This window comes from Esox lucius, chromosome 4, assembly GCF_011004845.1.
Source record: "Esox lucius isolate fEsoLuc1 chromosome 4, fEsoLuc1.pri, whole genome shotgun sequence".
Classification (NCBI taxonomy): Eukaryota; Metazoa; Chordata; class Actinopteri; order Esociformes; family Esocidae; genus Esox; species Esox lucius.
This window is the reverse complement of record NC_047572.1, coordinates 4,710,967-4,737,367: the sequence shown is the minus strand read 5'-3', so window position 1 is coordinate 4,737,367 and position 26,401 is coordinate 4,710,967. Positions and strand designations below refer to the sequence as shown.

The following is a 26,401-nucleotide window of genomic DNA, read 5'->3' as shown; positions in this document are numbered from 1 at the left end:
GCCAATTTGGTTAATTAGCTAACTTTCTGTGGATAAAGAGGCGAGCTGCCGTCTGTTCATGCTGTTTCCTTTGTTTACTAGCCCAGCTAGTAGTACTGTAGTCGGAAAACATTACCAGGCCGAGTTTAGACTAGTAGCAAGCAATTCGTATGTTTCCTATGTATGCTACATCAGATATATTTTGTTTATTTTATTATATACTAAAATGTATTAATCGTATGTCAACTCACCTGGTCGGATTAAGATTTTTTTTCTTAGATGAGCTGAATAAAGAGCACAGATAATGTGTGGGGCTTTAAGAGTAAATTGTCATCACACCAGCGACAGCTGAGATTTCTGGGGAAATGAGGTGGAAATACTTACTGTTTTGAAAGTTACGTCCTTCAGCTTTAATGAAGTGAAAGCAGGGAGGTTGTATGATATGATCATTGATTACGATTGGAAAGAGTTGAGTCAAGGAATCAAACAATGGAAAAGGTAATTTAACACAGACTACTGTATTATGGAAACTCACTCTAATAGTTTTTTTGCAGTTATACTTTTGACAAATCAAGAGATCACAACCCCTTTTCTGATGATACATCATGTTACCAACTGGACACAGACAACTGAGTGTGTGAATACAGCAACATGTTCAAGAAGGATTACTACAACCACACTGGTCGAATCTGTTCCAAATCTTCCTGACCTCTCACATGGCAGAACATTGCCAGGGTCAGATCACTTGGCTTCACACTCCATTTCGAGATTAATCATCGACAACAAGATGAGAGGAGAATCCACCTGTCCTGTAGGACACCACAAAATACAGGTCAGAGTATCACGGGCCAGTTGACTGGACATGTCACATGTCCAACACAGTGGAAGACACTGTTGTGGTGTTAATCTTGAATTAGTGAAGTGTTGGAAACTCACTTCCACTACACACCTACTCTGTCTTGTTAGGACAACCAGGCAATTTGCTGGGTCTACATCACACTGACTGCAATAACTACATCACTGATACAAGACAGAAGACTGAAGGCTAGAACTACAGGACATTTGAATGGAAACTAATTTCATTTCTTACAGTCTAAGATTTTCCTATGTGAACTGATATGTATGAAGGTTTGTTTCTCGCAGAACAAGTGTGTTTTTTATGTATTACAATAACATCACCCCTTTACACCAGTCTGTCTTTCTTGTCAACTTAACATTATTTGACAATATACACTGTCAATCCACTGTCCAACATTCGAATGAATGATACAAATGAACAAGTCACTAGAAAAAAGGACTTTTGAATCATGGTCACTAAAACGTTATTAGTGATTCGCAAATGCAAAGCACTAATAACGTTACACTGCAGAGTTTTATTGTGAAGACAAAATACAAAAACTTCAGGTCTTATTGTGGCTGCCAAATCTCTAATGTTGTCTGCATGAATGACACAGATCTATTGCAGCTATCAAGTTGTGACTTTAGCTAGCTAGCTAGCTTCTTACCTTGGGTTGTCGCTCATACGTTGGCTAACCTTCTTTTTATCAACGTGACAGCCACCTACTGACTGTTCAACACAAATGTGCATGTGCAGATACTTTTCTCTGATCTCGCTCGCTAGTTTGATACAATGTTGCTCTGCTCTGATGCTAGTGAAATAGTAAACTGCCCGCGATGGAAAATGCGCTAAGCTTGTTAGGAAAAAAATAGTATGTCATGAAAATATTCTGTTTTTCTATTGCGGCACATCACAACTCATTTCAATATGAGGGAATCATTGGGTACAAACATTTACCAGCTAGTGTAGTGGATAGCCTTCCGAGATTTACTCGCCACATGTAAAATCTACCAGCATTTTGCGCTTGGCAGGTGTTCATTTCAGACCCTGCAGGGTAGGCACAAATATAACTTCTTAGCAAGATAAATCTCAAACTAATATTATTGCCAAAACTGGAACAGAAATCCATTGTATAACTCTATACTTCTAAAAGTAATATTATTATCAACTTTGCAACACTACACTGGTGCTGGCTAGTAATGTCTGTTTAACAAAAACTGAACCATGGATTACAATTCCTCTTGGCCCATAGAATACTTCCAGGGTGAAGACCCATTCGACATCAAGTTGTAAAATTCTGAACTTCTCCTTTAAGCTCATTATTCTGGCTACAATTATACCTTGTCTGTGGTTACACACTGTGTCTCCCAGTGTTCTGTATTGGCCATCTTACTCTTCATTGTCCACATCAGATCATCCATCACTTCAACGTTGACTTTCACAACACCCAGCTCTACCTCAGCACAATATCCCTCGTCAAACAACCTCTCTCAGGTACATCAGGTTCAACAGTGATACAACTGTTCTTTCTGTCACAGGCACCAAATCAACTCTCACCAAAGCTGACAACCTCACCATTGATGACAGTACTGACTTTCTCTCCACCATTCACGCAGCCAGGGCCTCATCCTGCACACCTTCTCCTTTGAACCCCAAATAAAACATTATTCTTCCACCTTTGTAACTTTGCAGAGTAAGGTTCTTTCTCGCACATCTTGCTGCTGAAACCCTAATATGCAAGTTCAAGTTTAATCTATAGCCTCCAAATGGTTAAAAATGGGTAAAAACCTCTTAACCACACCAAAGTCCTGGCAGCCCTGTCGTCTATGAATACCACTGGCTCCTAAACTCCTGATGCATTCTAGATACAGTCATACTTCCAACCTACACTGTGGTCCACCATCTGCACACACAAACATTCATGTATACACTGATACACAGTCACCCATCTATAGATTTTCCCACTTTTGAGCCCTTCCTTTTGTTATTATTATTAAATCAGTGTGTAATTATGTAATCTGTATGCCTTCTTCTAACACCAAATGTGTTTTGACTGATAAATTAGCTATATAAATATAAATACTAAGCTATGTATATAACATACAGCTCTGGAAAAAATGAAGAGACAACTGCACCTTTTTCTTTCCTTTCCAAAAAAGGCATTTTTGCTTTCATTGATACATTAGGGGGAGAAAGAAAGCGCTGCAGACCAGATACAAAACCATGCCACACCAGAACATAGCAGCACTAGAGGCAGAAACTGAAAAATGTGCTATATCGTAATGTTTATTTCAGCTATTCAATTTTGAAGTTAGATATTTCAGTGGTTTCGGCCTCATATAAAACTTCAACCACTGGCCAGTGTAAATCTACATGGCAAATGGCAATTAATGTTTTGACTTGAGAGTTAAGAGTCTACTGCACCCTTTTCTTTCCTTTCCAAAAAAGTTGAAAAGGAAGATTTGAGTGCGGAACAGAAGCGTTCAATTTGCAGTGCTCTCTTAATTTTAACCCTTCTGTTCCTCACTCAAAACCTTCCTCTTCAACATTTTTGGAAAGGAAAGAAAAAGGTGCAGTGGTCTCTTAATTTTTTCTGGAGCTGTATGTCTCAAAAAGTATTTTCAAGTTTTTCGGGACAGAAATTTCAATTTCATATAACGTCCTTAATGCTTTGATTAATTTCTTGATATCAGTGGAATATGTTCCCTTCAAATGGATAATATAGACCCACACAAATACATTTAAAATGTTGGTCCATTTTGTATGACATCAAAGTTATGATTTTGCATGCAAGGGTAATGTCCTTGCTGCTGAAATTGCCCCAGTACATCTGAAGAGCAGGAATGGGTGTGATGAAAAATAATGGTCATGACCAAAGACCACAATGAGCAATAACTCTGATCGATCTATGTTAAATATTTAATGTGTTATTCCACCACACTCTATGGGGTGTTCAAACCAATGATAGCTTGGGGGTAGAATATTGAGCAATTTTCTTGAATGACTGGTTTCCTTGTTTGGTTTCATGAAACCTAATACAGAGGTGGTTCCCAAATATTAGGTCATGGCCCAAGTGGTGGTTTTGTATGTGTCATGACAGATGCCTGGCTTGAAGCATCAGTTTCGTGGAGTTGGTCACAAGACAATACCTTACACTTTTTTTATTTATAAGTGGAACTAGGTTTGGGAGCAACTGTTATATGTATTAAACTTCCTGAGAATATGAGACTGTAAGGGGGAAGGGCAAGGGGGAAAAATAAAAATGACACAGTAATTTTTGTATGAGGACCTATAATTGCAATGCTTAAACTGATCTATCCCTTTAAATAAAGGAAGAGTTCAAACTGTTCTGAAGCAGGGCACAAAATGTTCCAAGGAATTGAAAGAAGTGAAGAATAATAAATCATAATTACCTTTGTCCCAAAGTCATAAACTAAGTAGGTTCAAAGTTGGTACATTACACACACATCAGCAATATTTTGCCTTATTGGACACTGACCTGCACACATAGTCAGTCCTGCAAGTACGCATCTGTGTGAGGCAGCTGGGTTTTTCCAAGCCCTCATAGGAGCAACCAGGCACAATGGTTTGCCGGCGTCGCTCAGCACATGCTGTGTCTATGCAGGGGCAGAAAAGCAGCTCGTGCGTGTAGTCTGGAGGGACACGGTCAAAGAACCTGCGGAGCGCCTTGTTACACTTGGCCTTGTTGCAGAGGCCAGACCTGGCAGCGGGCTTGATGCAGGCTGACACGTACTCTGTGCGGAGCTTTTGGCACAGGTCATCAACGTTACACGCTTTGGCTGCATCCAGGCATCGATTCACAGTCACCATGCCAGCATCAGAGTCTGTTGGCGCAAGAGAAAGGAAGGAACCAAGGATAATTCTCAGAAATAATGATCAATACTTTCTGGAAATCTATGAACAGATTTTTTATTGTTCAGTGGTATTTCTTGTTTAAATGCTTTGGATTCTGACATATTGGATAGCAAGGCAAGAAAACCATGTTCCTGGAGTGCTACAGGAACTGCAGTTATGTTCAAACTGTGCATTACACTTAACCATTATAGCTAATTGATTGTTCAGTGATAGACTAAATGCAACACACTTGTTCTTCCAGGTTGGTTAAATCGAAAACATGAAGGGCCTGTGGCAATCTAGGCCAGGGTTGCCTACCCCTGCATATACAGACCTAATCTCTTGAAATAAACAAAAATAAGCATATGTTAATCGTTGATCTATTTGATGGTAACAGTTATTTAAGAAATTAGGTCCTGATTTCATTTAGCAAAGCTTATCTTATTGAATAAACACCTTCAGTCACGCATCAGCCTCAAGGGAACTGACATTTCATGAGAAACAAAATAAAAATGTATGGAAATTGTTTCTTCTCTTACTTCAAGCATAATTTTGAATCAGATGTAAACAAAGTCCTTTTGACAAGATACATATTATTAATAAAGCTTTTTGTGTTCAGACTCATGAAAAAGGCTTTAATTTTTAACTATGCCTCCAGGACAAAATGTGGTTTATTCTTTGCCTAAGGCTAACTTCCAGGGGGACCTAAAAGATACAAGACTGGTTCTTTTCAACATGACACCCCTGGTTCATGGTCAAAAAGGTATAATCAAAATGAACCCTGATCAACACCCTTACCAGCAGTGATGGAGGCCAGACGAACATAGTCGTAATCTCTCTCCACAGCTTCGTAGGGGTAGCTCTCCACCAGGTTGAGTCCTGAGAGAATACGAAAATAATACATTTTATGACAAGGGAATAACACAAGGTATGGTTGCATTTTGCTGGTATTTTCTCGACTCCTCCTAGGGTCCTTCCAATACACATTATCCATTTGGAGCTATCTAACGAACAGTACATTATTCAATTTCCGGTAGTTGTCAGTGGATATAAAAAGTCTACACGCCCCTGTTAAAAGCCTGGTTTTTATGATGTAAAAGAAAGAGACAAAGACTAATCATGTCAGAACTTTTAATGTGACCTATAATGTGAACAATTCCATTGAAAAACAAACTGAAATCTTCAAGGTTGAAAAATGTAAAATAAAAACCTTACAATAACCTGGTTGCATAAGTGTGCACACCCTCTTATAACTGGGGATGTGGCTGTGTTCAGAATTAACCAATCACATTCAAACTCATGTTAAACAGCAGTCATTACACACCTCCCATCATTTAAAGTGTCTCTAATTAATCACAAATAAGTTCAGCTGTTCTAGTAGGATTTTCCTGGCATTTTCTTTGTTGCATCTCAGAGCAAAAGCCATGGTCTGCAGAGAGCTTCCAAAGCATCAGAGGGATCTCATTGTTGAAAGATATCAGTCAGTAGAAGGGTACAAAAGAATTCCAAAGCATTAGATATACCATGGAACATAGTGAAGACAGTCATCATCAAGTGGAGAAAATATGGCACAACAGAGACATTGCCAAGAACTGGATGTCCCTTCAAAATTGATGAAAAGACAGAAGAAAACTGGTCAGGGAGGCTTCCAAGAGGCCTACAGCAACATTAAATGAACTGCAGGAATTTCTGGCAAGTACTGGCTGTGTGCTACATGTGACAACAATCTCCCGTATTCATATGAATGGGCTATGGGGTAGGGTGGCAAGACGGAAGCCTTTTCTTACGAAGAAAATCATCCAAGCCCGTCTGAAGTTTGCAAAGACAAACTTCAAGTTTCCCAAAAGCATGTGGGATAATGTGTTACGGTCTGATGAAACCAATGTTGAACTTTTTGGCCATAATTTCAAAAGGTATGTTTGGCGCAAAAACAACACTGCATTTCACCCAAAGAACACCATACCTACAGTGAAGCATGGTGGTGGCAGCATCATGCTTTGGGGCTGTTTTTTTCCAGCTGGAGGGGCCTTAGTCAGGGTGGAGGGAATTATGAACAGTTCCAAATACCAGGCAATTTTGGCACAAAACCTCCAGGCATCTGTTACAAAGCTGAAGAGGAAGCTCACCTTTCAGCACGACAATGACCCAAAGCACACATCCAAATCCACAAAAGCATGGCTTCACCAGAAGAAGATTAACATTTTGGAATGGCCCAGCCAGAGCCCAGACCTGCATCCAATTGAAAATCTGTGGGGTGATCTGAAGAGGGCTGTGCACAGGAGATGTCCTGGAAATCTGACAGATTTGGAGAGCTTTTGCAAAGAAGAGTGGGCAAATATTACTACGTCAAGATGTGCCATTCTAATAGACTCCTACCCAAAAAGACTGAGTGCTGTAATAAAATCAAAAGGTGCTTCAACAAAGTATTAGTTTAAGGGTGTGCACACTTATGCAAACAGGTTATTGTGAGTTAAAAATAATTCCCCCTCAAAGATTTCAGTTTGTTTTTCAAATTAATTGTTCACGTTATAGGTCACATTAAAGGTGGAAAAAGTTCTGTCATGATTTCTCTTTGTCTCATTCTTTTACATCACAATAACCTGGCATTTGAACAGGGGTGAGTAGACTTTTTATATCCACTGTATGTCTCTTCCAGGTTAATACAGTAAATAGACACTTTATTTTGTAAGAGGTATGGACTTGGCCGGTATTCTGCCCTATACAAAACGCAAGTTATTCACCGTGTATGACAGACTGATGGAGACTCCAGTAGATGCTCAGGCAGTTCTTCTCCTTTTTCATACCACGTTTGCACTGGCAGCCGTGCAGGGGGCTGGAGAGCAGGGCCGAGACGGCGTTGGCACACTGGCTCCGGGCCCCGGGCCCCAGCTTCATGCTGCCGTCGCCCGCTACACACTGGCGCAGTGTGCGCAGACGTGGGCTGCAGGTCTCATCGCTGGAGCATGAGTCCCCGGCAACCAGACAATCCCTGCCAGCAAACAGAACTTCCTGCAGGGCTGCAAGATGGAGGAGTGTATAAAGAGAGTGGAGGGGATGTTGGAATGGCAGGAGAAGAGAAGAAGGGGACGAAGAGAGGAGTAGTGAAGGGAGAGAGCAGGGGAGTGGATGGTAGTTATGATGCGCTTAATAGATATAGGAAGAAAAGGTGTTGATCTGAAACTGACTCATCCAATGCTCAGTGGCAGTTTATAATGATAGTTTAGCAGGTTATTTCAGGTAACTGTTACAATTTCTGAAAGGCCAATGTATCATAATGCATATAACCTTAACCATCAAAAAAATAAACATAGCGTTGAAGTATATCAATTAATGCTTTTTATGTTTAGTTAACAAAATAATATCCGTACACAGGCAGTCACATTCCGTCAAAGTGCTGCAGTAATTAGCCAATGGGCTTACAGTACTGGGATGTGTATTCTGGTTGGGATGTGTATGAGTAGAGGTAAAACCGAAAGTTTATTTGAGATTGAGTGCGATGAGCTCGAGTTTGTAAGGCAGAGTATCGAGTCATGAACAATAGACTATCAAATGCTGCAATAAATAATTGAATTACTCTCTCCCTTGACGACCGGGTATGTGATCATTATTTTAATCACTATACGAAACGGCTGATTTCTATCATTAGCTTATTACCTTGTAGAATCCAATTAAATGAAAAGAATAAGGTGAAATCATCTGATGAAATACCAGAAACAGGTGGGTACAACTACAGGCTGTAAGTAAATGTTGGTCTTTAGGTCACCAGGACATCCATGGATACCTTTGTATTCCAGAATAAAGTTTTGAGAAATTACATTTTTTATACAATGCAGCCTACGTACCTTGAATTGAATATCTGTTATTGCTATTGCAATACAAGCCTGGTTCAGCTTCCATTCGATGTTGGCCTAGGAGGAATGACCTACTGTTTTTGTGATCATTTCATTTTGGTGAATAATAACACTGCGGGAAGTGGCTCCAAAAGGAAGTAGTTATTTTGCAGGATGTATGTATGATCATAAAATTAAGAAGTATTCGTTCAGAACATGGATTCAGGTAGCCCTACGCTGTTAATCTCAGCAATGGAGGGAATGCCCATTTATAACTGTCTATCTGTCTCAATAACACAACATGACAACTGGCAAAATGAGACCTCTTGTGTCTTCTTAGAGTGCTCTTCGGAATCTGATGTTTCTGTAGAAGGATTAGGGAGGGATAACCGTATTTGATACGGTGCTGGGCGGTGTTAAGCTCATCAAATAAAACACGATGAGACAATGCATTATTTATACCACACTTCTTCATTCCCTCTCTTTTCCATGCTGCTTTGAAGCATATTAATGAGGAGATTTTGAAGTTAATTTCATTATTCTTCTCTTCCTATTCTGTCTTTCTATTTGTATTTCTCCATCTAATTGTGCATAACCTTTGCATAACCTTTGTGTGTGTGTGTGGAGGGGGGGGGGGTGTTTTGTTTTTTGGTGATAGTAGTGAGAGAGAAGGGCTGTCATGTCTAAATGTTCATGTAAATGGGTTGTCATTGCTGATGCCTTTACAAAAAGTAGTGAAGTATAGGGGTCACACTGAGTATGCCTAGATAATGATCAAATGATACCGCTGGGTTGTGGAATTATGCAGAGAAACAACAAGCGGTGAAAGGGAAGATGAAGACTGAACTACATGGACAGTGTATAGTTATCGCAGTTCATGAACAGCTACGTACATCTAATTAGGATACATAGGAAATGTGCTCTGTCAGTTATAGTTGACCTGGATACAACTTTGAGAAATGTGTCAAGATTTTAGGCCCAACCTTTTTTAGTAGGTGACAAATGGCAACACATTTTCAGGCGTGATGTCTTACTGGAGTTTATACAGTATGACCAAGGTATTTCTATGTAATGTAGAGGTGTTTCTGTGAGGTCTAAGACCTGAAGACTTGAAGTGGGTGAAACAGTATTGTGGCTTACATGATTTGAACAAAGCTTGCCACAATACATCCACATGTTCAATAAAAAGGTACTTTACATCCCATATACATAGAGATCATATTGTAGTTTGAGAAAAGTATTCTGTTGAATTATTAAATGCCTTGTTAAATACATGATCCAAATGAAAAAAACACCTTAAATGCTATAGGTGCATGAGCAAGGCAGTGTAAAACTTACTTTCTGAGACAATCTCAATTTCCCACAACAATAACGGACGCCAGAGAACATCACCACAACAATCATCATGCCAAGTGCCAATAATAATGATCCATTTCAACATGCTGCTTGAGTTCTTCCCTTTCTACAGTGTGCGTAATTGTGGTGCAAAATTGCAATGGGAGAGTTGTATCGATTTCGGAAAGGGCACTTCAAACAGTCAGCTATTGTCAACGCCTTTCTATCATGTTATCTGTAAGCATAACAATACCCTTACCCCTTAGAGTGTTAACCCTAAGTGAAAGGATAGGTCCCACAAAAAAGAACTCCCTTAAACATCCCAAATGGAAACCCATTCAGCACACCCACTGAGTGGCTCCCCTGAAGCAACTTACAGAAAATCCACAACAACAGTTAAACAAATTAGGGAAACCTATAGACTTACTATGTGCGTATAGTACATTGTACACCTTCAATCTGACATGTCAATATGCATGAAGGCTGTAAAAGTAGGCTTTTGATCATTTCAGGTATTGTAAAAACCAGCCACTCAAAAAATGCACCCCAATATGACCTAACAGAATGTTTAACAATAAGTACAAGCATTGCATGTAGAGTGAATTTAATTTTATAAAATTCACCCAGACAAAAACAAAATCACCCAAACAAACAGCAAATAAGTAGAAACATATCCTAAAAGTACAGTACAGAACTAAAGAGCCTTATTCCTCCTGAGATTTGTTTTTAGAGCTATTTATCTGGGCAGCAAGTGTTTATTCGCTTATAAAAACACTATGTAATAGTAGAAGAAAATCAAATTAACATGAATATAACAACAATAAGAAATTTTCTGTTGTACAAAATGTAATTTATATCTTGTAAAATAGCTAGAAGAAACATCATGAATAAAACCAATAATAATACTTGGCCAAGTTACTGCAGAAAACGCAGTAGAAGGCCCACTAGGCTGTCGGCAGCTGATGAACAATAGTTCATCATCAACAATAGTGTCACTTCCTTGAGGGAATGAACAAAATTCAGTGAAGTACTAGCTCAGCATCTGGCATCAAAGTAAATGTTTTTGACAGGCAAAAACATTATCTTTTCCCAAACACTCTAATCTCCAACATGTGTAAGCTCCCAGTTACTATCTAACTAATGCAACATAACATAACCCAACTCCAATTAGCAATTATTACTAAATGGAGCCTAAACAAACCGCATATAGCCATTTTGTGGATTGACAGAAGACTGAGCATTCCAAAAAACTTAACAAACTGCTATGTAGGCTTACCTGGCAGATATACTTCATATTATGAGTAAATATATACAACTCAGTTTTAAAAAAAGTTGGGACACTGCATTAAATGCAAATAAAAACAGAATGCAATGATGTGCAAATCATTTATCCCTATATTTAACTAAAAATAATACAAAGGACATCAAAGAACATTTGATTGTTTTTGGAAAAATACATGCCCATTTTGAATTTGATGCCAGGAATACATTTTTAAAAAGTTGCGCCAGGGGCATGTTTACCACTGTGTTGCATCACCTCTTCTTTTAACAATACTCTGTAAGGGTTTGAGAGCTGAGGAGACCAATCGCTATGGTTTTGAAAGTTAAATGTTTTCCCATTCTTGCTTGATTTAGGATTTCAGCTGCTCAACAGGTCATGGTCTCCATTGTAATATATTTAGTTTCATAATGCGCCACGTTTTCAATGGTTGACAGATCTGGACTGCAGGCAGGCCAGCTTAGCACCCAGACTCTTTCACTATGGAGCCATGCTGTTGAAATATGTGCAGAATGTGGTTTGGCATTTTCTTGCTGAAACAAGCCAGGCCTTCCCTGAAAAAGACATAATCTGGATGGCAGCTTATGTTGCTCCAAAAGCTGTATATATTGTTCAGCATTTATAATTACAATAATTATTGCATTTGTAAATCACTTTTCATTATAGTGGAATCATCTCAAAGTACATGAAAAAGAAAATGATAATATTAAATAAATAAAATAACTATCATAGAAATTAAAGAAAATATATATACAGATATATTTGTGGTGCCGTCAGACCCTTGCCATGTGCACTAATGCACCCCAATACCATTATGGATGCTGGCTTTTAACCTGTTCCCTGAAAACAAGCCGGATGGTCCCACCTCCTCTTTAGTCCAGAGTACTCAGTGTCCATGATTCCCAAAAATAATTTCACATTTTGATTTGTCAGACCACAGGACAGTGTTCAACTTCACCTCAGTGATCTAAAATGAGCTTGGGCACATACGAGGGGATGGCGTTTCTGGATATTGTTTATGTATAGTTTTTTCTTTGCATGGTAGAGTTTTAACTTGTATTTGTGGATGCTGCGATGTACTGTTTTCACAGACGTCTGCATTGGCGTCTGAGGGACCGAAGATCACGGCCATCCAATATTGGGTTTTGGCCTTTGTCCCTTGTGTATAGAGATTACTCCAGTGGTTCTGAATCTTTTAATGATATTGTGTACCATAGATGATGAGATCCTCAAAAATATTTGTAATTTTACGTTGTGATACGTTGTTCATGAATTGTGGCATTATTTTAATGTGTGGTCTTTCACATTTCTGACAGACTCGTCTTCTCTGGAATGATCTTCTAATACCCAATCACTTTACTGACCTGTTGCCAATTGACCTAGGCCCGGATTCCCGAAAACGTGGCACATAGGGCGGTTTAACGCCTGTTTTCCAAACCATCACGTACATCACTCTTTATAAAGTGCATCGTAAGTGCTACGTTACGGTCATTTGGAATGGAATAAGGCCACGTTTGGGGTTTGGAATGGAATCAGGTCATGAATACGTTATAAAATATACCCTGCTGCATTTCAATAGAGTTTGATTACTTATCAGAAGCATATAATATCGGTTTTTTTTCTTTGTTAAATTGTAAAGTTATGAGGAACACTTGCATTCTATTCACGTTTTCTGAACAACATTTTGGAATCGAAAATGCCTAATGTAAATGTTGATTGTACAAAACTTATGACATTGGCTAGGAGTTAGAAGAGTAAAATGTTGCCCCTAGCCAACGTTACTACTTTTACAAGAGTAACAAGTACAACGCCAGTCATGCATTACTTATTCTCATGCATTGTTAATATACAGGTGCTGGTCATAAAATTTGAATATCATCAAAAAGTTGATTTATTTCAGTAATTCCATTCAAAAAGTGAAACTTGTATAATGTATACATTCATTCCACACAGACTGATATATTTCAAGTGTTTTTTCTCTTAATTTTGATGATTATAACTGACAACTAATGAAAATCCCAAATTCAGTTTCTCAGAAAATGTTCAATATTGAAGACACCTGGTGCCACACTCCAATCAGCTAATTAACTCAAGACACCTGCAAAGGCCTTTAAATGGTCTCTCAGTCTAGTTCTGTAGGCTACACAATCATGGGGAAGACTGCTGACTTGACAGCTGTCCGAAAGACGACCATTGACATCTTGCACAAGGAGGGCAAGACACAAAAGCTCATAGCTAAAGAGGCTGGCTGTTCACAGAGCTCTGTGTCCAAGCACATTAATAGAGAGGCGAAGGGAAGGAAAAGATGTGGTAAAAAAAAGTGTACAAGCAATAGAGAAAACCGCACCCTGGAGAGGATTGTGAAACAAAACCCATTCAAAAATGTGGGGGAGGACCATTGTATGCTCATACTTTTCATGTTCATACTTTTCAGTTGGTCAACATTTCTAAAAATATTTTTTTTGTATCAATCTTAAGTAATATTCACATTTTCTGAGATACTGAATTTGGGATTTTCATTAGTTGTTAGTTATAATCATCACAATTAAAATAAATAAACATTTGAAATATATCAGTCTGTGTGTAATGAATGAATATAATATAATATATAAAAATTTCACTTTTGGATGGAATTACTGAAATAAATCAACTTTTTGATGATATTCTAATTTTATGACCAGCACCTATAAGTGTACTAAGTAACACTGATGTTAATCTTCCAGCTAGGATTAAATAAGTAAGATTATGTGCATTTCCCTTTTTAGCTGTGGGGTTCATATTTAACCGATAAACAATTTGTGAGTGAGAGAATTGCACTGATAAGCACCTTGAATGATTTTGCAATAACAAACAGTTGAGATTTAGGCTTCTCACCCTATCTCTAAGGGATCGCCCAGCCACCCTGCGGAGAAAGCTCATTTCGGCCGCCTGTATCCAGGATCTTGTCCTTTCGGTCATGACCCAAAGCTCATGACCATAGTTGAGAGTAGGAACGTAGATTAACTGGTAAATCGAGAGCTTCGCCTTGCGGCTCAGCTCTTTCTTCACCACGACAGACCAATACATCAACCGCATTACTGCAGAAGCTGCACCGATCCGTCTGTCAATCTCCTGTTCCATCCTTCCCTCACTCGTGAATAAGACCCCTAGATACTTAAACTCCTCCACTTGAGCCAGGCACTCTCCACCAACCTGAAGTGGGCAAGCCACACTTTTCCGACTGAGGTCCATGGCCTCGGATTTGGAGGTACTGATTTTCATCCCCACCGCTTCACACTCGGCTGCAAACCGTCCCAGTGCATGCTGAAAGTCCTGGTTTGAAGGGACCAACACGACAACATAATCCGCAAAGAGCAGATACGAAATCATGTGGTCCCCAAACCTGACACCCTCCGGCCCCTGGCTGCGCCTTAAGCAATGACAGTTAAGTTCTTTATAGTTCTCTTGTCAATATCAGAATTATAGAAAACACAACTCACGTTCAAACGTGTCAGGAAACAATAATCCATGAGGTGCAATGGCAAACGAACACAAGATATACACAACTGATGAGTGAGTGAAAACAGGTGCGTCCTTGGGGTGTGCTGCTGCCATCACTTTACAGCTGCTGGTTAGTACACTGGCGAGGAGGAGCCCCAGATAGGAAGAGGAGCTGCAGTGCCATGTAGAGCTGCGGGGCCACACATCCTTTACCTTCTAAATGACACAGAACTGCTCCACATACTGGGGCCCAAGCTTACGGCAGGGCAGACGGAGGGGTCCCTCATGTACAACCACACCTTGTCCCCCGGGCAGTACTCAGGGGTGTCGACTTGTCTCGACAGCCTCATGCAGGCAGACATGGGCGGCGGACCAGACCTTGTTAGACTTCCTGAACCACTCCTCCGTGGCCTGGATGCAACTGGAGCTCCACACCTAGGGGCAGAGCAAAGGCTGGAATCCGAGCACCAGTCTCGGATGAACCAGTGGTAGAAGTTGGCAAACCCGGTGAGGCTCTGTAGTTCTTTGATGGTCTTGGGGACCGGCCATGACCTCACCGCTTCTGCCTTCAGCCCTTCCATTCGCACGCCCTCCAGAACAATACGCACAAGGTTGTACACGCTCTGGATGTCCAGCTTGGTGAAGACGTGAGCCCCTCAAGCTGCCCCATGGCCTCGTTCTCAGCCACAGAGAGTGGGTATATCCTGTTCCTGGGGGGCGTGTTGTCTGGGAAGAGGTCAATGTCGCAGTCCCAGGAGTGGTGGGGAGGGAGACACCTGGCTTTGTTGCTGGAGAACACCCTGTTCAGGTCCACGTACTCAGGTGGGATGTTGGCTGGGAGGGTGCTCTCGGGACTCTCCACTGACGTGGCTCCACACGTGACGGCCAGGCAGGCTTTCTGGCACCTCATCGACCATCCCAGAACCTTACGCTTGCTCCATGTGATTGTGGAGTCATGCTGTTGGAACCATGGAAGGCACAGGATGACGGGTAGTATGGAGGATGACAGCACAAAAAAGTTCCAGCCGTTGATGGTGAGCGTGAGAGAGCGAGTAACATGGGTTATAGAGCCGGACCCCACAGGACGATAAGGAGCACCCCTTCCAGAAATGCCCCTTCTCCCCGTAGAACAGACACAGACCCTGATGACTCCAGCGTTCTCTCTCCTCCACGGGAAGTCTGATGATTCCCAGCTCCATGGAGATGGGAACAGGATGCCAGGCAGTCTTGGTCCCGGAGCTGCCCATCAATGGCAATTGCTCCAGCGACATGGAAGTGCAGCGACATGGAAGTGCAGCGACATGGAAGTGCAGCGACATGGAAGTGCAGCGACATGGAAGTGCAGCGACATGGAAGTGCAGCGACATGGAAGTCTGGATATCCGCCCGCAGAATTTTACGGAAGGGTGTCCTAAGAGCCGGCGGTGAGCAAGTCAGACGCAACTCAGATTCACAGCCCAGCACCATGCAGCTCAATTGGCATTTGCTAGAGAACACCAGAATTGGCAGGTCCGACATTGGCGCACTGTTCTCTTCTCAGATGAGAGCAGATTCACACTGAGCACATATGACAGGTATGAAAGAGTCTGGTGATGCCAAGATGAATGTTATGGTGCCTGCAACATCATCTGGCATGACATGTTTGGCAGTGGGTCAGTGATGAGAACAAGGCACCAATGGCAGAACTGCTATTTCTGATGTTCTCTGGTGAATGCAAATCGAGCTGCATGGTGTTGGGCTGTAAGCACAGGTCCCACTAGAGAACGTCGAGCCCTCATGCCACCCTCATGGAGTCTGTTTCTGACAGTTTGGTCAGAAACATGAACACCATTAACCCACTGGCAGTGTTCCTCCTGTTCCCCCTCACACAAAGGACCACATACAGGGTCCAACTGCTGGGTTGATGCCCTTCTACGGCTCATTCCAGCTCTAATTCAGATTCTGCTGAAAATGGCCATGTGCATTGCGTTTACATGGCACATTTCCTGGTTGTCGTCATCCATCCAGTGCCACCAAAACTAAGGCGCACCTGACCAATGGAAGTATCATTTTAGGCTTCCTGTAGCTATAGAAGGTTGTAACCAGCAATGTTTTTGTCTATTCTGAACAAATCCTCTTTTACCACTAGCCGTTTTAACAGCTAATTAGCCATTCGTGAATGACATTGAGTATCTATCAATATAGGTGACGATATACACTCACCTAAAGGATTATTAGGAACACCTTTTCAATTTCTCATTAATGCAATTATCTAATCAACCAATCACATGGCAGTTGCTTCAATGCATTTAGGGTTGTGGTCCTGGTCAAGACAATCTCCTGAACTCCAAACTGAATGTCAGAATGGGAAAGAAAGGTGATTTAAGCAATTTTGAACGTGGCATGGTTGTTGGTGCCAGACGGGCCGGTCTGAGTATTTCACAATCTGCTCAGTTACTGGGAATTTCACCCACAACCATTTCTAGGGTTTACAAAGAATGGTGTGAAAAGGGAAAAACATCCAGTATGCGGCAGTCCTGTGGGCGAAAATGCCTTGTTGCTGCTAGAGGTCAGAGGAGAATGGGCTGACTGATTCAAGCTGATAGAAGAGCAACTTTGACTGAAATAACCACTCGTTACAACCGAGGTATGCAGCAAAGCATTTGTGAAGCCACAACACGCACAACCTTGAGGCGGATGGGCTACAACAGCACAAGACTCCACTGGGTACCACTCATCTCCACTACAAATAGGAAAAAGAGGCTACAATTTGCACGAGCTCACCAAAATTGGACAGTTGAAGACTGGAAGAATGTTGCCTGGTCTGATGAGTATCGATTTCTGTTGAGACATTCAGATGGTAGAGTCAGAATTTGGTGTAAACAGAATGAGAACATGGATCCATCATGCCTTGTTACCACTGTGTAGGCTGGTGGTGATGGTGTAATGGTGTGGGGGATGTTTTCTTGGCACACTTTAGGCCCCTTAGTGCCAATTGGGCATCGTTTAAATGCCACGGCCTACCTGAGTATTGTTTCTGACCATGTCCATCCCTTTATGACCACCATGTACCCATTCTCTGATGGCTACTTCCAGCAGGATAATGCACCATGTCACAAAGCTTGAATCATTTCAAATTGGTTTCTTGAACATGACAATGAGTTCACTGTACTGAAATGGCCCCCACAGTCACCAGATCTCAACCCAATAGAGCATCTTTGGGATGTGGTGGAACGGGAGCTTCGTGCCATGGATGTGTATCCCACAAATCTCCATCAACTGCAAGATGCTATCCTATCAATATGGGTCAACATTTCTAAAGAATGCTTTCAGCACCTTGTTGAATCAATGCCACATAGAATTAAGGCAGTTCTGAAGGCGAAAGGGGGTCAAACACAGTATTAGTATGGTGTTCCTAACAATCCTTTAGGTGAGTGTATTTATAACTGACTTTTTTGTCAAGTCAAAAGAAAATATAATTATGTAGGCAGCAAAGTGTTTGTCTTTCCTGAACAAATCCTTATATCCACCAGAACTGTTTTATTTTAGGCTTCCTATTACGTAGCTACATAAAGTTTAAGTCAGCATAGTTTTTGTCTGTCTTGAACCTCAGGCATCATTTGTGTTGACTGCTACAGGAGTCAAACGCGAGACATTGTGTTCCCTAGCCCACGTCTCTAAACACTACTCTATTTAACAAGGGTCAGTTAGTGAGTCAGTCAGTGACGGGCGGACTATGTAAGAGACATTCACTCTTCTAAGTAGGCTCCGCTTATGCGATCCGTCAAAAATCTGATATACTTTATTGTCCATTTTTCCCTCAAATACTACCTTATAAGTACATTAACATCCATTCTAAAATACAAATTCATTGGTTTATGTTTTGGTGATGGTATGTTAGATGTGGCCAAAAAGTTTCATGTTTTTTCGCATGTATTTTCCCTTACTCTTATGAGCTTCCCGCCAAAGTGCCTGGTAAAATTGAAAAATGTATCCGCCACTGGATAAAACTACCCACAGGTGGTGTGTGTTAATGTTATTCCCTGCTTGAGTGAGAGAAAAAAGGCAAAGTAAAAAAGGAATTGTAAATTCTGCAAGAGATGTTAGATGACAATTTCTATCTACAATAGTAAATCTAATCTATCTAAACCACAAAAATATTAGAGAAATAGCTGTCCTTCAGAGTTTGTTGTAATTAAAAATGTTATGGTAAGAGCATACCCAAAAAAACTGAATACAGTTTCATTCAAATTAACACAAAATCTGTGGTTCAGAGTCACTGAGAAGTAGGCTGTCGATCTGAAATCACACATTAAGCACTCTGGAAAACAAGTTAAATCTCCATGCTTAATGATTTAAAGCCATAACACAATTGTCAAACTTTGCCTTCCTCATGAAAAGAATGCTAACCAAGAACCATTCGTTAAGCTAAATATTTCAAACTAGAAGTTCCAAGCTCAAGATTGCCCTATCTTTACCACCAAACCTGGAAGAGGACTTTATTCACCTGCTTCCACGTCACAACAATTCCAATATAAGCACCAAAGACTCATTCATACCGGCCTCTGGATGGTCAGGCCATGTAGGAAGTCCTGACCCTGTCCTTTTATGTTTTAAAACTGCACTAAGAAGCAGAAACCTCCAGCACTATTACTTCAACACTGCCTGACGTCTCCTTACCACTACTGCAACAGGTAACACTTTCTTTTGAGAGTCCCAAACATATGTCTGTACACACTCTACTGATTCTCTACTGAATATCAGTAACATATTCATTAAATACTAACCCTAAATATTATCCAAACTTCAAATTTTATCCTAACCAGTACCCTAAAAACCTTCTTCTAAACCTAACCCCAACCTTAGCAAGCAGTTGCTTATTGAAAGTTTGTTGAACATTTCTTGAAAGTATTAATATCTACAGAACATCAACAGGAGTCTCAAAATTAAGTGTAACCCCATCCAGAACCATCATGCTTCCACAACAATCCAATTCAATAGTCCATGCGAATGTTTACGCTGTCTAGGATAGCAGTATATTTCATTGTTTGTGTAGGTGGGTGTGCATGCATTCAATCTAAATAAAAAAGGGTGTGGGGTTGAAATTGTGCAAATATTGATGGTTTACACAGAGATGAAGTCTGCTGACTCATGGCTAATCCACACCCCCACCCCCAAAACAAAATAATAATAATCCACACGAATGCCATTGATAGAATCATCATACAATAGCAGCAGCTAACATCCCATAGATTTCTAAGAGCATCATGATGCATAGATAGGAATGCCTGATGCAAGCGTCAGACAGTTTTTCACTGCAATGTTCCCTAAACCTGGTCAGAATACAGTTAGTGGCTAGGGTCCAGGAGATGGTAAGGCACATTTGCTTGGCACCTCCTAGGATGGATCCAGTGACTCTTTGTGATAGTTGGGGCAAAGTAGGTGGAATGCCAGGGACTGTGTTCAACCCCAGCGTGTGTGCCAGTGAAAATGTTCTGCATAAACAAGCAGTGTGAAAAGAAGTGGAACGGAGAACACGTGAAAAGAACATGTCAAAAGAAGTGCGCATAGGAGAACACGTGTCAAATTCCTCTTCAGGTTTTACCAACCACCGAGCTGTGGACCAGTACCAGGCCAAGGAGAGTATTTTACAAGTCCACAGGTCCTTGACATAAAAAAAATGTCCCTTATAGTGAGCAGAATCAGTAATCAACATTGTGTGAGCCAGTAGTGCATATCTGACTCCCTGAAAAAAAATCACACCTACTACAATGTTGATTGGATAGAGTGAACGACCACTATGACTGACAGTCCAACCTCATCCCCACTCCCCAGGCTATTATGCACAGTGCACGGAAGTGTGGGAAAAAAAGGTATTGCTTTATAAAGCAAAGTTTACTAAACTAATTGAATAGATGGATGTGAGCCCGTGTTGCAAAAGAAAAACCTTGGAATCTCAAAACCACGCCAACCCCTCTGAAGGACAGATGGTCAGTTGCAAATTTGAGGCAGAACTCCCAGCGCTTTTCTATCTCAATTTGTGTCAGTTTGTGCTGCCTGGGCAGAAGTTGGAATAGACACCATACATCATGAATGCAAATGAGGCACTTGATTTGACATTTCCAATAAGCCCTGTCTCAATGTACCAATGGGTTTAGCCAATTAACCATGTCAGTAATCAATGCCTTCCGAGCCTTGGTTAAGTCCTCAGTTTGCCTGCCACATAAATCATGGGAAGATTAGCAGATCAGTTACCCAGACGCACTCACTTAATGGCCCACTTCAGAAGAGATAAAATGGAAAATGAAACTTAATGAACTCTGGTGAAATGCTATGCTTAGCCTATCCTTCTTTCCAACCTGAACAGCAGTGAGGTTGGAAGAAAGAGGTAATATAATGGTGTGTTTAAAGCCTATCAGAAAGAGTTTTATCACTGCATATTTACAATTATGGAGCCTGACGTGAGTCGTCTCTCGACACCAGCCACGTGCAAATAAATGATGTTGAATACATGTTTGTTAAAATTGAATCCAGCCTGCTGGTATGTCATCATGTCATGCAAATCACATTCCAGAACATATGTCAGGAAAAGCTTTTTTCCATCACATTTTCAAACCGTTATTATCCAGGAAGTCTAACTGATGTCAAATTGTTTTTTTTATGAATGAGACCTAGCAAATTCAGCCTGATTCCAATAGAAAGAGTAAGTACTTAGCTTCTTTAAATTTCCTAGAATGTTTTTTCATCCCATGTTGAGAGGTATACTTCCAAGCAGAATCAAAGAGCCCAAATAAATAATTATTTCTGTTTATATGCTGTTTATCAAGATTATCTGACTAACTCATTAATCATGCTACTGTACTATACCCCTCCGGTCTTACTGAGGTCTACAATAATAATTGTAGTACTTTGACACTGGGAGGTTGATTTAAAGCACTGAAGTGAGTAATAATATGATATCCAAAGGTTGCTGAGCTTTTCCAGAATGCATAAGGCATCTGATAATGGGTACTATTATCCACAAATGTAACCAAATCACCATGCCAGATTCCTCAGCCATGTTCATCCAAAATGTTTGTTTGAAAACTTCTTACAGTGCCATACATGCTTTATTCCTCCATACATATTTTTATTTCTATGTCTACATAGTAATGAAGTAGACAGAAATTAGTTATGATAATACATTTATTAACCTCTAAACTCAAAAGGATTCATCATCTGTCTCAAATTATGATGTTAACTCTTTGTGCCCCAGAAGTGGACTTTATGGCAGGGTAAGTGACTAGATGCAGCCCCGGGCAATATCATTTGAAGTGGATGGACAGGGGCTGGAACAAAATTAATGATTACATAATGTATTATTTAATTTCTGGGAATACTTGGGAACAAAAATTCTAAACTTAACTCACCCACCGGAACTTCTACTACACCTTTCAAAGAATTTTAAGGAACACACAGTCATCACAATATAATAGCACATTAATTAACCTTCAGGATATCAATCTGTCCAGTTAGGAAGCATAAGTGATCAACGTCACCGGTTTTGGTGCAAATTACAGTGAAAACAGGTGCACTGGAGAGGAAACAGCAAGACAACCCACAAAAAGGGAATGGTTTTGCAGGTGATAGCCACAGATAATTGCTTTCTCCTTATCCTTACTGAATGATTCTTCTCTAGTTTTGATTTGATGGTGTCCTTGTCACTACTGGTAGCATGAGGCAGTACCTGTAGCCCATTCAGGTTGCACAGGTCGTCCAGCTCCTCCAGGATGGCACATCCATATGTGCCGTTGCAAGGTTTGCTGTGTGTCCCATTATAGACTCAAGAGCATTGAGGAGATACCAGGGGACGGGCAATTACAAGAGGAGAGCTGGACAGGGCTGTAGATGGGCATCAAACCGGACCGGTATCTGCTCCTTTGTGCGAGGGGGAACAGAAGGAGCACTGCCAGAGCCTTATAAAATTACCTCCAGAGAGCTACTGGTGTGCATGTTTCTGACCAAACTGTCAGAAACAGACTCCATGATGGTGGCATGAGGGCCTGACGTCGTCTAGTGGGACCTGTGCTTACAGCCCTGAATCCAATTGAGAACCTCTGGCACATTATGTACCAGTCCATCCAACGACATCATGTAACGCCACCAACTGTGCAGGAGCTCACTAATGTCCTGACCCAGGTCTGGGAGGAGATCCCCCCAGGACACCATCCTTTGTCTCATCAGGAGCATGACCAGATGTTGTTGAGAGTGCATAGAGGCACATGGAGGCCAAACACACTACTGAGGCACATTGAGTTGCTGTGATTAAATTCATGCAAGCTGGAACTGCCTGTGATTTAAATTATTTACTTAGATTTTTTTGTTTAAATCCAGCCTGCAATCGGTTGGTGATTTTCATTTCCATTGACCACTGTGATGTTATTTTGTTCTCAACGTATCACAATGTACAGTAAAGATTTTGATCTTTAATATATTTCGTTCATCGAGAACCGATGTTTAATTTTTTGGTCAATTTTTCTATTGACCAAAAAATGTCAATCTAAACCAGCCAAGTGCTGCTTTCAGGGTCCAAACGCTAACTTTACGGGCCAGTTGGTCTGAAATATACTGACCTGGACTGAATTTAAAAAAGATACCTAATTTAATTGTATTTTATAGATATAGAATGTAAATATCATATCATCAGAATATTGATTTATACGAAAGACTTGCATGTGATATGAAACATGAGAGCTGATAAAAGCAATTGCTGTTTACATAAATATGATGCATTACTTTTTAATAAATGGTTACCCAAATATTAGTTACTACATATACACTCACCTAAAGGATTATTAGGAACACCTGTTCAATTTCTCATTAATGCAATTATCTAATCAACCAATCACATGGCAGTTGCTTCAATGCATTTAGGGGTGTGGTCCTGGTCAAAACAATCTCCTGAACTCCAAACTGAATGTCAGAATGGGAAAGAAAGGTGATTTAAGCAATTTTGAGCGTGGCATGGTTGTTATTTCACAATCTGCTCAGTTACAGGGTTTACAAAGAATGGTGTGAAAAGGGAAAAACATCCAGTATGCGGCAGTCCTGTGGGTGAAAATGCCTTGTTGATGCTAGAGGTCAGAGGAGAATGGGCCGGCTGATTCAAGCTGATAGAAGAGCAACTTTGACTGAAATAACCACTTGTTACAACCGAGGTATGCAGCAAAGCATTTGTGAAGCCACAACATGGACAACCTTGAGGCGGATGGGCTACAACAGCAGAAGACCCCACCGGGTACCACTCATCTCCACTACAAATAGGAAAAAGAGGCTACAATTTGCACGAGCTCACCAAAATTGGACAGTTGAAGACTGGAAGAATGTTGCCTGGTCTGATGAGTCTCGATTTCTGTTGAGACATTCAGATGGTAGAGTCAGAATTTGGCGTAAACAGAATGAGTACATGGATCCATCATGCCTTGTTACCACTGTGCAGGCTGCTGGTGGTGGTGTAATGGTGTGGGGGATGTGCACCATGTCACAAAGCTCGAATAATTTTAAATTGGTTTCTTGAACATGACAATGAGTTCACTGTACTGAAATGGCCCCCACAGTCACCAGATCTCAACCCAATAGAGCATCTTTGGGATGTGGTGGAACGGGAGCTTCGTGCCCTGGATGTGCATCCCACAAATCTCCATCAACTGCAAGATGCTATCCTATCAATATGGGCCAACATTTCTAAAGAATGCTTTCAGCACCTTGTTGAATCAATGCCACGTAGAATTAAGGCAGTTCTGAAGGCGAAAGGGGGTCAAACACAGTATTAGTATGGTGTTCCTAATAATCCTTTAGGTGAGTGTATATATAATCTTTTCATGAAGATGCTTCTTTATTTGATGTGACATAAAAGTATGAAAATAAAATTATTGAGTTAATATATGTATGCTAACATAAATATGGTGCAATACATTACTTGCACTAGTTGGTTGACTGGCTTCTTGTGTGTCACTGCTAGCAAGCAATTAAGGCAGGTGTTGTTAACATGACACTTACTGTCGACAAGCCATGTACGTATGGTTTCTCTATCCGTATTCACGGACTATGTCATGGACGTAGTCCGTGAATGGTCTCTCCTTCTTCACAACATGATAGGAGATCGTAATTAGTTTTTCTATTTGGCTACGCGTCACCTCATTCATTCGAAGCAGGCAGACATTCATTTGCACCAGCAGGGTTGTCAACAGCCATTTTGGCCGCTATACAAGCTGCAGGGACTTAAGATCAAGTTTTCGGTAGTTGTTTGTTCCCTTAAACGACCCTGCCTTATCGGCTTTCATCTGGAACACACAACACATGTTCCTTGCCATTATCATTTTCAATCCATGGAACCTGTTCTTTCCACAAAACCTAAAATGAGCGCAGCGGGCCACTGTTGATGTTGAATCCTGACAGCTTTACAGCTAAATTTGGCTAAATAATTATTTTGTAGCAGTGCCTCTGACAAAGTAATATATTGCTGTTTTGTCACAAATGGGGTAAAGTTAATGGGTGGGGAGGTTATTGCTTGTAAGTGCACAGGATCAGACAATATTTGCATTTCTGGCACAAAACATGAATTACAGACATCAAAGGCAAATATATTGCTGCTGGTGAACTAAGACAGCAAAACACTGAAGTCGTTTAAAAATGGAAGAAATTCCAGCTCCCTTAAATCCTCATATTCAACTTCAAACACATCCTTTCGTATGCTCCAGAGGTAGCCAAAGGGAAAGACTGATTAACCTGAATTGTTTTTAGAAAGAAGCAATTTTTTCACACTGAATTTCAGAGGGAAATATGTCCTCGTGGCATTACACAACACATTTGAGAAAAGGTCTTTGTCAACTGTAACATTGCTTAGTCACTTGAAAGACTTATACACTAGTAAACTATAGCCATTCAAAAGGGCTTTAACTTTCAGCATTACTACTCTGCCTATGATCTCATACAAAGGCAATCCAGGGATCAAGGATGATTCTATGATGGGCTTCGACACCTGTATGAATGAAAGCAATTGAGCACCTGAAATGAAATATATAACATGTATACGACATTTAGCCGTGGCGTTTAAGATCATGGGCACATTTAAAAGAAACAGCATGAGTCATTGTAACACAGACAGATGCAGGTTCACAGACACATAAATACAACTCACAAAGACTACAGGAGAGTAAAAGGCAGGAAGATTGCCCTAGTCTCGTGAGGCCACACCTCCAATCTCATCTGGCCCCCTTTGAGGTCTGTAAACTAACCTATTCAAATCTCAGCAGCAAGATTTCTATTGGATGTTATTCTAAAAAAAATCCAGTCACAGGCTTGTTGAAGGCAGGCTTAGAGTGGTTTCACTATTTCTTCGAAGTGATTAGAACACATTTCCTGAAAGTTTTTAGTTCCTACCTAGGTTGCAACATATCAGAAAAGAAGCAAAGATGGAGGAAATGATAATTATGTTTTGGAAGAACTCGAGTCAATAAAGCTATTAGAACTTTTCTGCTTAAATGCTGTTCTGACAAAAAGAGATATTTTGGCGTGGCTTCCTACAGGCTATGGTAAATGTTACATTTATCAAGCATGGCCATCAATCTGCGATTTACTGAAATTTAAAATGGAGAAGTCAATGATATATCTCCTAAAGCGAGTGTCTAGTCCGGTCGCAATAACAATGATTTACCTATGAAAAGGTTGTGTTTGTTTTTCAAAGATATGTTTATTTCACAAACGCGACATACATCCATAGATTTTGATGGGGTCTTATTTTGGCGATTTTGCTGTCATCTTCACTTAGCTAGCTACTGTTGCAATG

At 40.6% G+C, this 26,401-nt stretch overlaps 1 protein-coding gene across 2 annotated transcripts in view; it reads right to left on the bottom strand.

Annotated features, from left to right (window-relative positions):
* gfra4b (GDNF family receptor alpha 4b) overlaps window positions 1-26,401 on the bottom strand; it is a 99,097-nt gene that overhangs the window by 24,791 nt on the left and 47,905 nt on the right. For both annotated transcript variants that reach the window (XM_010900914.3, XM_034291681.1), the window contains exons 2-4: window positions 7,414-7,689; window positions 5,471-5,551; window positions 4,317-4,662 (exon numbers count right to left, since the gene is read on the bottom strand). In XM_010900914.3, coding sequence (XP_010899216.1) covers window positions 4,317-4,662; window positions 5,471-5,551; window positions 7,414-7,689 — 703 coding nt within the window. The remainder of the gene's footprint in view (window positions 1-4,316; window positions 4,663-5,470; window positions 5,552-7,413; window positions 7,690-26,401) is intronic.